Genomic DNA, 12,401 nt, shown 5'->3' on the forward strand with positions numbered 1-12,401 from the left:
GGGGTAGTATAGACATTTTAACAATGTTTGTTCTTCCAATCCATGAGCATGAAATGCTTTTCCATTTCTTTGTGTCCTTTTCAATTTCTTTCCTAAGTTTTCTATAGTTTTCAGAGTACAGATCTTTTACCTCTTTAGTTAGGTTTATTCCTAGGTATCTTTTTGTTCTTGGTACAGTTGTAAATGGGATCGATTCCTTAGTTTCTTTTTCTGCTGCTTTATTATTGGTGTATGGAAATGCAACCAATTTCTGCATGTTTTTATATCCTGCAACCTTGCTGAATTCATATATCACTTCTAGCAGTTTGTTGGTGCCTTTTGGATTTTCTCCATAGAGTATCATGTCATCTGTGAAGGGTGAGAATTTGATTTCCTCCTTGCCAATTTGGATGCCTTTTATTTCTTTGTGCTGTCTGATCGCTAAGGCTAACACTTCCAGTACGATGTTAAATAGTAATGGTGAGAGTGGACATCCTTGTCTTGTTCCTGACCATAGGGGAAAGGCTTTCATTTTTTCCCCATTGAAGATGATATTAGCTATGGGTCTTTCATATATTGGCCCACTGGCTTTTAAAATTCAATGGCCTGAGGCATGCCTGGGTGGCTCAGTCGGTTAAGCTCAGGTCGTGATCTCACAGTTTGTGAGTTCAAGCCCTGCATGCATCAGGCTCTGTGCTGACAGCTCAGAGCCTGGAGCCTGCTTCAGATTCTGTGCCCCCCTCTCTGCCCCACCCCCATCGCACTCTGTCTCTCTCTTTCAAAAATAAACATTAAAAATTTTTTTTAATTCAATGGGAAAGCTTCAAGGTTAGCACACTTGTTTCCTGACAGAATTTGTCTGCAATGCTGGGTGTGGTGTGAAAGCTGGTGAGAATGTGGTTGGACATTTGAGTTTTCATCCCACCTGGTCAGCAGGGTAGCAGCAGGGAGAAGTGGATGGGACTTACAAGGCTGGTTCCTCAGAGCCTGTCACTCACTGTAGCCTGCTGACCTTGCAATCAGAAGAACAGTTTGTGTAAAGCACCAGCAGTCACCCAGCCCTCAGGACCCTAGTTTCCTCATCTGTAAATGAGGCAGCTGGACTAGATGATGATGGTGGTAGTGGTGGTGATAATAATAATAACAATAATGGCTGATATGCATGGACTCTGTGCTATGTGTTGGGCACTGTGCATTTCCTCATTTCATGACCTGAGGGGGTCCACTGATGTACACAGCTGATCGCAACCCTGACTGCAGCCTCTGGTGCCCTGCTGTAGATAGCATGTGACGGACACCTAAGATGAGGAACCAGACATTGGGGGATCGGGGGGCCAACCAAACCCTGGACTAAGTACTCTATATATGCTCATTGCAGTTCAGAAAGGTGACTGTCCTCAACCACAATCCAGCAAATAGACAGAGATGATGTTGAATATTGAGGTTCAGAAAGGTTGAATCTTTTTCCCAAGGTGGAATAACACACGGCTCGGTAATGATCAGCGGTGAGAAGGGAGACAGTGCCCCAACAACCCGCAACCTAACCAACCTGGGTTTCCACAGCCCATGAAGCTTCACACCCCAGGGGCTGACCTGGTCTAGACCTAGAGCCCCTGATGTCCTGAGCTCCCTAGACTAGACTTGACAGTATGTCTGGGTGCTGGCAGGGGCTAGTGAGCATCCAGATCATAATTATTACCACACCAACCATTCCTTGGGCATTCATTCATTCATGCACTCACAAATATTCACTGAGAGCCTAGATGTCAGGCACTGCTCCCAGCACTGAGGCTATGGAGTGGACAGGGTTGTGTGTCATTTCCACTCTTCTTGGGGGGAGGCAGCAGCACAGGGTGATGTGACCTAGAGTTTCCAGATGTCTATTTTAGACTGTTTGGTGAAGACTAACATCACTGAGGAGGTATCACTTAAGTTGAGGTCTAAATGACAAGAATGAGCCAACCTTATAAAGATCTGGAGAAAGAACATTCCAGGCAGAAGGACGAGGCAGAGACATAGCAGGCAGGGGTCTGGCCTGAAAGTGGGCAGGAGTGTAGGGAGCAAGGGAGCGAATTGTAGGGCTGAGGTCGGGAGCCACCCAAGGAAGAAGGCTAGGTGCAAAGAGAAGTTACATCACAAAAGCATGATTCAATTTACATCTTTTTTAAATGCCCCTGTCTGTTGTATGAACAGACACATTCCTGGTTACAGAAAAACAAAGCCATAAGGAGAGAGGCCAATTAGGAGACCACTGCACTGGTCTAAGTGACAGTGGCTTGGAAGAGATTGGTAGCACTGGGGACTTGGCAGCAGAAGTGTTCAGACTTGGAATATGTTCGGGAGATGTGTTGACAAGGCTTGCCAACTGATTGGAAGTGGAAGAAAAGGGAAAGAGAGTAATAAAAGACAATGGGAATCTTTGGCTTGAGCAACCGGGTAGATGTGGTGCTGCCTACTGAGATGGGAGGAGTCTGGGTTAGGTCAGGAGAGGATCTAGAGTTTTCCTTTAGCCCTGCTAAGCTTTAGATTATGGTAGACCACCGTGTGGAGATGCCAGCCTCGCATTTGGCTACAAGAGTCTGGGGTTCTTGGGAAATCCACATTCGGGAGTCATCTGCAGATGTGTGGGCCTGATTGAGGTCAGAGACTGTGTAGGCAGAGTAGAGTCCCTGAGTAACAGTGGCGCTCATCAACGTCTTGAGGACCCACACCAGCATATGTGACCTAGTAAACATGGTCCAAATTCACAACAGGCCTACAAGGTGAGTATTATTATTCATCTTTGCTCTAAAAGTGCAGACAGGTTACACCTTGCCCCAGGTCCCATAGTTTACAAGCAGCATGGCAAGAATTAACGCTAAATAGTATGACTGGGTTCCTGTCACTTGCTTACCACTATATAATCACTGCAGGTGGATACTAATATGGGCATAAGGCCTCAGTGGAACAAGATACACAATGAAGTCAGAAAGCCTGGAGTGAAACCTCAGTAGCTATGTGATACTGGACAACAAAGATAACCTCACTGAGCCTGAGTTTTCGGGTGTATAAAATCATGAGTTGGTTTTTTTTTTCATTCTGCAAATACCTGTTAAGTGTCTCTTGCATGCCGGACACTATACCAAGGGATGGAGACCCATGGGGAGCAGACAGACTGCTCTGCTATACAGTGTAGTGGGGGATACAGACATGTAAATAGGCAATTAGAATGTAGTGTGATAAGTACTATGATTATGGAAATACTGCTTCCCTCTTTTTAGAGTATGTTGTACCAACCTACGCAGACTTGAAAGTTACACATAATTTTCTTTCTTCCAAATCCATATGCAATAATAGTCCCATATGAAATGTTTCTACTCTTTATAATAGTACCTATGATTTTCATTAGAATAAATAATACATGCAAAGCACCCAGCCCATAGCCAGTGCTCAATAAATGGTGACAGTCTTTATTAACACACGGTTTTTTGGACTAGCACCACCTCTGACTTTTGGGCTCATTTTTCTCCTTTGTAAATTACGAATAATAATAGCTAGTCCACAGGGTCCTTGTGAGAGAAAGATGAGATACATGAAAATATTTGGCAAGCTGGGGAGAAATTCTATTAAAGTATGAGTAAAACATGTTTTCATGGCCAGTCACTAAAGCTACAAAACTCAGTCCATGAGGAATAGTGTTACCCAAGAGGTCCTCGTAGCCCATACAGTGGGCCTGAGGAAACCTTTTAACAGGTTCTTTGGGAAATAGCATTCTGCACAAGAAATTCTGCTTCATCTGAATCACCTATACTCTGTCCACAGAAAAACAAAGACCCTTTACTTGAGGGCTCCTCCTATCCTCTTAATTCATTCCCCTACCACATTGGGCTCATCCAGCCAAAGGCAAAAAAAGCTGGAAACCTCCCAGGCTGGTTTCTAGTCTGCTTCGTGCATCACTAGAGTCCTGAGTCAGTGCCAAGGAGGCAGGATTTGTAAGGCTGGCATGTGTGCCATGGGCTGTCAGCTGTGTGGGCGGTGGACAGGGCCATGGGAGGGGCTAGAGCTGAGGGAGGTACAGGAAGCTGGCAGGGCCACCGACAGAGAATCCTTCCTGACTTCCTACTGCAGCAAATCCATTTCTTAAGGACCAGGCTGCCCCTGTCCTCGTGCCAGGAAGATCCTGACTATAGAGTATAAGTCAGGAGAAGCCAGGAGGCAGGAGGCAGGAGGGAGCAGAAGAATCCACCTCTCCAAGGTGCGCTAAGTAGACACAGGGTCCTGAGCAGCCTTGAAGGAGGGCAGAGAACAGACTCCCCACTTCCTCTGCTGATTATTTAACTGGAGGGCCTTGGGCGGTCAGCAACCTGCACAACCACACTCCTCTTTCCCTGGAAGCTAGCTGACTGGAATGGGTATCAATTCCCCTCAGTGCATTTACTTCATCATTCCTTCAACTGATACTTATTGTGAGCCAACTACATACAAGGTACTGTCCTATACTCTGAAGATAAGACCAAGTCCCTCCTTTTAAGAAGCTTACACTTCAGGGGCAGCTGGGTGGCTCAGTGGGTTGAGCGTCCAACTTCACCTCAGGTCATGGTCTCACTGTTCGTGAGTTCGAGCCCCACATCGGGCTCTGTGCTGACAGCTCGGAGCCTGCAGCCTGCTTCGGATTCTGTGTCTCCCTCTCTCTCTGCCCCTCCCCTGCTTGCACTCTGTCTCTCTGTCTCTCTGTCTCTCTGTCTCTCTCTCAAAAATAAATAAATGTTAAAAAAAATTTTTAAAAAAAGCTTACACTTCAGTGGAGGGAGACAGACATATATAGAAAGAGAGAGAGAGTCTTTACGTGCCTGTGTGTGTGCGTGTGTGAGTAGCAACAAGGGCTGCAATGGGGAAAAAGCAAAATAAAGAGAGAAAGAGAGTGACAACGGAGGAATGCTATGCTACATAGGGTGATCAGGAAGGTCTCTCTGAGCAAAGACCTAAATGAAGTGAATGAGAGTCATGAAAGTCTATGGGGAAAGAGCTTTCCAGGTGGAGGGAACAGCAAAAGCAAAATTCCCTGAGGTGGGAATGGTCTGAACATATTCAAGGAATGGCATGGGGCCAGTGTAGGTGAGCAGAATGAATGGGAAGAGATTAAGGGATGCAGCCAACAATGCCTGTGTGTGTTTAGGGACGTGGGAGAGAGGTCCAAGTGGTAGAGGAGGGAGATCATGTAGAGCCTTAAAGACCGTGCTAAGGACTTTGTTCTGCGGGACATGGGGAGCCAGCCACTAGAGGGTTTCAACAGAGGACTAGTGTGATAAATTCTGAAGACTCTCTGATGGAAACTCCAAGTACTGTCTTTCCAATTCCTCTGCAAATCTTAAGGAAAAAAAGGCAAAGAAGAATCCTTAGCTCCAGTGGGGGAAAGAGACTCTACCAGGGATGCATGGAGACAGGGAGGCTGGTTAGTTAAGAATGGCTGTAGTAACCCTCTTACACAAGTTACTCAAACTCTGTGCCTCAACTGCATACATGGGGATAATAATAGTACCAGTCTCATCCAACTGTTAGAAGGATTAAAGGAATTAAAGTATTAAGAAAAATCGCTTCTCGGCCTTTTGGCTAAGATCAAGTGTAAAGTATTAAGAATAGTGCTGAGTATCTAGGAAGTACTGTATAAGTGTCTACATAATAAAAATAAAAATAAAAATAAAAGGTGATTTGGACCAGGGAGATAGTAGCAGAAATGGTAAAATGTGATCTGATACATTTCGAAGGGAAAACTGATGGGGACTGGCAAGAATAGGGAGTCAGTGTGAGAGAAATCAAGATGACTCCAATGCTTCTGGCTCCAGCAACAGAAAGAATGAATGTAGGGGTGCCTGGGTGGCTCAGTTGATCAAGCATCCAACTTCAGCTCAGGTCATGATCCCGCAGTTCTTGGGTTCAAGCCCTGCGTTGGGCTCTCTGCTGACAGCTCGGAGCCTGGAGCCTGCTTTGGGTTCTGTGTCTCCCTCTCTCTCTGCCTTTCCCCTATGCGTGCTCTCTTTCGCTCTCAAAAATAAATAAATAAATATTAAAAACTTAAAAAAGAAAGAAAGAATGAATCAGATTCCATTTTCTGAGAAAGAAAAGACTAGAAGAGAAGAAGATTTGGAGAAAAATCTTTTGCTGTTGGACAGGTTTTGCTTGAGTTGCCTATGGATGTACAAGTAAAGGTGCTGATTAAGTGAGTAGCATGTAAAATCCAGGGAAGAGGTCTTGACCAAAGATACAAATTTGAGAGTCAGCAGTCTGTGATGGTCACTAGAGGTCCAGGCCAGGGTGAGGTCACCAGGAAGTAAGGGTTGGTGAGAAGAAAACAGGTAGAGGACTGAGCCCCGGGTTCCCCGGTGTTTAGGGATTGGAAAAAGGAAGAGGAAACCAGCAAAAGAGGTAGAGGGAAGACTGTCAAGGTAGGAAGAAAACCTAGAGTGGGGTCCTAAAGGCCATGTGAGAAAAGAGTTCCAAGAAAGACAGTGTGATAGTGGACAGATGGTACTGCTGCTGCCACCAGATCAAAGAAGATGGACACAGAGACCTGCCAACTGTACTCAGCAACGTGGAGGATGGTGTGAGTATGCCAGAGCTGTGGGCTTGACTGGGACAAAGGCCTGACTGCAAGGGGCTCTAGAGGGAACTGCAAAAGGGCTCATCATGCTCTACATCTAGACCTCTGCATGGAGCATCCAGAGTAGATAGTCACAGAAACAGGAGGAAAGGCCTGTAACAGGGGTCCAGGTGCAGGTGGTCAATGTGGTCAAAGAGCTCCTCCAAGCCTCTTTGACTGCTGCTCTTTTCCCAATGAAGTAGGAAGGCAGTTGCAGTTATGAGCTAGAAATGGGCTGGCAGGAGACGTTGGGGTCTGAGCACGAAGGGGTAAGTATGTGAAATAATCTCTAAAAGAGTGTGAGGGTAAAATGGAAAGGGGAAAAGTAGCAGGATTTCTGGGCAAGATCAAGGGCCGACTTGTGGTAGGGGGGTCAAGAATTTACATGAATTTATAGCAAGCCCTGTAGAGATTTCTACAGCTTTCTACAGCAAGCTCTACTACCCAAGGGCAGGGGAGGAATAGGTGGCAAGTGGGATTTAAGCAGAGGTGGAGTCTTGCCAGACCAGTATAGCGGAGCAACAGAGGGGCAAAGAAGTTGAGGGTGAAAACAAGGATGATGAAGCATGAAGTAGACTAGAGCCGTTTGGGAGGCATCCAGCATCCTTGCCCTTGGCTGATGACTGGCTCTGTATGAGAAGCTGGCAGGAGAAAGGGTTGAGAGGGTAGGAGGAGACTTCAAGGGCAACATCACCATTTTGCTCAGAAAGTATTTTTTGGTTCTTACAATGGGATTTAATGTGATTATTTTATTTTATTTTATTTTATTTTATTTTATTTATTTTTTTTTTATGAGAAGTAAGGATATGATTGAGAAGGGGAGCAGCAAAAACGTAATACAATCGATCTCTTGTGGATGCCAGCGAGGTTAAAGAACCTTAGGAATCAAGCATTAGAGGGAGTGAACTGGACATAAAAGAGGTGGTGGCCAGACAACAAGATGGTTGAAACTGAGATTAGGGAGCCATGCCCATTACAAGGTCCAGGCAGGCCATGCAAGTGAGGTCTTGGCAGCAAACATGGAGGGAAAATCATCAGGGAAAAGAGATTAAGGATCCAAGAGGCCAGGGTCCCACAGAGATCATTTAAGTGGATACAAAAATCACCAAGACTGATGACAAGAGAGGAGATGGGAGACAGGTGGTAAACTGAGAGCTAAAATCTTTCTGGAATGAAGGGGAGTGACCTGGGAGTCTGTAGATGGCTTCAAGAAAGAGTAGCAGGTGCTATTGTATGATGACATGAGCTCCAGAGCTGGCATTTTAGGACAGGCATGAGGAATAATGGTCTGGAAGCAATAATAGGGAGGAAGGAGCCACCTACCCCACCTCCAGGCTCAAGAGTATGAGGAAGTGTGGGAGGAAAGGCAACCACCACATGAGGCAGCTGCTCATCAAGCCATGTTCTTGCGGGGGGAGAGGCAGGTACCAGTTAGAACAAGGAGGTAACGGGAATGTCCAGAGAAGGTGGGAGAATGTAGAAGAATTTTCTGATGATGGAATGAGTTCCAGACAATGTAATATTAGGGTCTGGGGAGCTGGTGAGGAGCAGGAAGTGGGTCAGATTAAGGCATGGAGAGCCATATGAGGATGGAGTTTGGATGGTAAGGAAAAAAGGCATGATGATATTAACCATGGAGGCCTACATATGGGCTGCAGCGATGAGGCTGTGAGTGTTGCAGGGCAGAGAGTCGGGTAACATCACCATCTCCATCATCTCTCACTTTCTCCTCAACCCATTCCACCTGGACCCTGGGCCCATAACCCCACTGAAACTGCTCCCACTAAGGTCACCTCCATATTGCTGAAAGCAGTAATCCCTTCTCAATCCTCATTTTATTTGCCCTTTCAGCAACCTCCTACACAGATGATGACTCCTTCCTTCTGAACACATGCCTCTCTTCACTTCCTTGTCCCTTTACTCTCTGGCTTCCCTCCTATTTCCCTGACCCCTCCTTCTCAATTCCTCCACAGCCACACTCAGGAAGGTTGACATGCCCCCAGGCCATTGATGTGTCTGCCCTGTTTCACTTCCTTATGCACCTGTCCAGGTGAAAGCAGTCTCCCAACCATCCCCACCACTACTCCAAGTAGTTGGCTGCTACTAGACCTTGATATCCCCCAACTAGCAAAAGTTTAACTTTAAGAAAGACATAAGAGTTACTCATGCATTGCTAGTCATGGTGAAGCTAGTTTTTCAGTGAGTATTATAGACATTCTTGAGTTAGGCCATATGACAGGCACTGAGTGACATGAAAAATGTTAAGAGTCTCTGCCCTCGAATCGTTCAGACCCTCTTAGGAAAACAAGACAGAGGTACAGAAAAATATAATACTTCTGAATATGAAGAAATACCAACTATCAGAGCTGCACAGTATTTCCACAGTCTACTTTCTCCTCCTCATTTTTCAAAGCCATGAGGTAACTGACTTGACATCATACCACTAGTTTGGTCACCCTGGGAATTAGACCCAAGTCTCTTAACCCCCAAGTCGGTGCTCTTGTGGCATCTCAATTGGTGGTTGAGATAGAAGTTAAATACTGTGGGAACTGGAAGGAAAGGTCCTGTGCCATTGTGGAAAGCATGAATTCGAGAACCAGACTGCCAGGGTTCAAATCATGAATCAATAGCAAATCACAGTAACAACATAGTTATTATTGGAGTGACTTTGGGAAAGTCGCCTAACTTTTCTGTGCCTCACTGGTTAAACATGGATAATAACTGTACCTATCTCACAGTAATGGTGAGGATTAACATAAATTAATATAGGTGCTTAGGATGTTGCCTGGCTCTTAGAGCTATGTAGGGTTTTAAAGACCAGCAGTACTTGGAGGTGAACAACAGGAGAGAAGTTGAATGCTGGATGCCCGACTCCTATCTAAATCCTAGGAGCCTGGCACATATCAGGGCTCACTGAATGAATGAATGAATGAATGAGCCAATAAATATTTTAACATCCATACGAAAAGACATCCAGAGATCAGCTAATCTACACCCCTTTGCACCACCTAGAATGTCCACTGAAACCAGTTAGATAAAGCCTACCATGACCATCACCATCAAAACACATTGATTATTTGCCTTTTTGCACCTGATGACATTTAACAACTCAACAGTCTAAGGAAGAGGAGCTAAAGACATACAAACCACAAGACATGCAAACGTGCAAAATATACACTGGCATCCAAAGGACAAAGTCCCTAGGTGGGGTGTAAACCTGGAGCACCAATTGAGAATCAAATGAAATCCTATCTCCCTTTAATGTAGGATTCCTTGGAATGAAGCCTAAGTTTCCAACAGGTATGAACTGGGTTAAAGGCAGTCTAAGAACATAAATCCTTTTGCTCTCCCCAAAATGATCAGTGATAAAGTCACGGAGGCCACAATCTCTTCCACCACTGAAGACGTGCCCCAAAATGTAATCATTCACCCAAAGCTGACCTTAGAAAGAGCAGGGTTGGCTACATTCCAGGAGGAAAGGTGACGGATGATGATTCATTCATGCTTTGGTGGCTTCTCCCCGGCTTTATACAGCTCCTCTTTTCAGGGAAGCTCAGAGTGTGACACAGACCCCAGCTCTTTCTCCAGATCTCAGTAAACAGGTATGCTTTAGAGGGCAGGTGTGACTGCCCCCATCTGACGGCTGTAGACCTCAGTGACGGTGAATGCAGCCTACAGCTGGTTAGTGAGATTGTGGCTGACCCCAGGGACCTCTCTCCCTGGGTCAAATCCCTCTTGAGCGGCAGCAGAGACAAAGGCACCTGCCTCCCTGGGCCCACCCTTTCCCACTGGACGCCCCAGCAGGGCCACGCGCACCCCATCCTCCCCGCCGCCGCACTGGGCCAGCCCCCGTGCCCCTGCCACCCGCGCCCACCTTCCCGTACTCACTCCCACTCCTTGCGCCGGGCCTGCGGGGTGCTCTGCATCTTGTGCGCCTCGTGGGCCTTGATGATGTCGCGCTGCTCGATGAGCCCCCCGCGCCGCCGCTTCATCACCTCGGGGCTCACCGGGAGGAACGGGCTGGAGCCAGCTTCCAGGGCCGCGCCGCCCTCCCAGCCGGGGCCCTCGCCCTCCTGCACCGGGAAGAAGTTGTCGAAGCCCGCGGCGACGGCACGCGGGGAGGCGGGCAGCATGCCCACCTCGTCCGAGGCGTCGGCCTCGAGCAGGGCGCACTGCTGGGGCCGCCATGCCTCCTCCTCAGGCAGGGCTAGGACGTGGCGGTGGCGGCGGCCCAAGGCCCAGGGCTCAGGGTTCCCGCCTGCGGCGGGGCAGGGGGCGGGCTCGGGCAGCCTGCGGCCTGGGCTCGGTCCACGCATCTCCGGCACCATCCCAGAACATTGCTCTGCGCAGGGGAGGCGGGGGAGACAGAAGGGAGACGGGATGGGCGGGGAGGGGGGGGGGAGGGAGAGGCGGGCAAGAGGGAAATAGAGAAGAGAAAGAGGTTAATGAAGTCGTCCTTCACAGCAAGGCTTTGGGCTGACTCGGTGCTATGGCCCAGGCCTGGTCCAGAAACTGGCACACAGTAGGAACTCTGTAAATGATCACTGAACTCAGAAGAATCCACTGTGGACCAGGCTGGGTGCCAGGTGCTGAGTTACCCAGAGTTAAACAAAGTACACTTGATTTTTGCCCCAAGAACTTCACAGGCTAGTGTAGAAGACGGAAGTTACAGCAACAGTCATGTGCAATAGTGATGAATGTCTCAGGGTACTGCTACAAGGAGAGAATACCAAAGGCTGTCCTCGCCCCAACTTCAGACAAGCTAGCTGGCTGTTCTCTCCCATTTGTAGTGAAAGAATCTCTCTAACCCTTTCCCTAGTGTCCCACGTCCTCTGGGGAAACCCCACCCACCACCTGCTGCCCTGATTCTAACACTCTCTCCCCAGGACAAGACACAGGCAACCTAGCGTTGAGAACTGGATCCCATGTACAGGTTCCTTCCTCCTTTCCTAATGCACATCCACCGCAGGATCTGGGGAGCAGGTGTAGAATCAGATGCCTCTGCTAGCATCTTTGAGCCTCCTTTCCCTTTTCCATGCCAAGGAGGATGTGGCCAGATTTGCCTCTGAAAGATGTACTCATTCAGTCCACACTGACAGGGTTTACCATGTGCCAGGCACTGTGCCAGGGACTGGGCACACTGACATAAGCTGGATTTAGTCCATATCCTCCTCGTGGGAGAAACAGGAAGAACATCGATTTTGACCACACAACATGATGTGCTATGATTGAGGCAGGCCTGATTGCTGTAGGAGCTCACAGTAGGGACACGGAAACCCACTTGGAGGTGGCCGGAAGGGCTATGTGGAGGAAATGGCCCTCATTCTGCATTTAAACAGAGCTTGCCAGGTGAGAAATGGGACCAGATTACAGACAAAAGGAAGAGCATGTGCAAAGAGGATTCAGGGAACTCAAGGATCGAGAGCTCCCTTGATAAGTCTGAGGTCTGGGGGACAGACCTTCTGATACAAGAGGACCTTTTTGAGATATCTTCTTACTATCTCCTTCCCAGCCAAGAGCCCAACACCTGAATTCTTGGCCTCCTCCCCACCCACATTCCAAGCCACACCACTAGTGACCACAAGTGACACACACACACACACACACACACACACACACACGCCCCTTGGCACTAAGCAGTGCCACATGCTCTACATGCTCAGAAAAGGCCTGGTATCCAGATCACTCAACCGTGCTTAGTGTGCACTGGGGACTGTGCTAGGCCCCCTAGGGAGGCATCTTTCCAGAATGCTACCCTCCAGAACCCCCACCACCTCCCCTGGTCTGAACTGAAAGTCTCAAAAAT

At 47.8% G+C, this 12,401-nt stretch overlaps 1 protein-coding gene across 1 annotated transcript in view; it reads right to left on the minus strand.

The window, feature by feature from the left end:
• The window catches only part of CACNA1E (calcium voltage-gated channel subunit alpha1 E), a 382,346-nt gene extending 371,423 nt beyond the window's left edge, over positions 1-10,923 (minus strand). Inside the window, exon 1 of the mRNA XM_042925223.1 lies at positions 10,484-10,923. Within this exon, the coding sequence (XP_042781157.1) occupies positions 10,484-10,923 (440 nt within the window). The remainder of the gene's footprint in view (positions 1-10,483) is intronic.
• Positions 10,924-12,401: the final 1,478 nt, after the last annotated feature.

This window comes from Panthera leo, chromosome F3 (assembly GCF_018350215.1).
Source record: "Panthera leo isolate Ple1 chromosome F3, P.leo_Ple1_pat1.1, whole genome shotgun sequence".
Classification (NCBI taxonomy): domain Eukaryota; kingdom Metazoa; phylum Chordata; class Mammalia; order Carnivora; family Felidae; genus Panthera; species Panthera leo.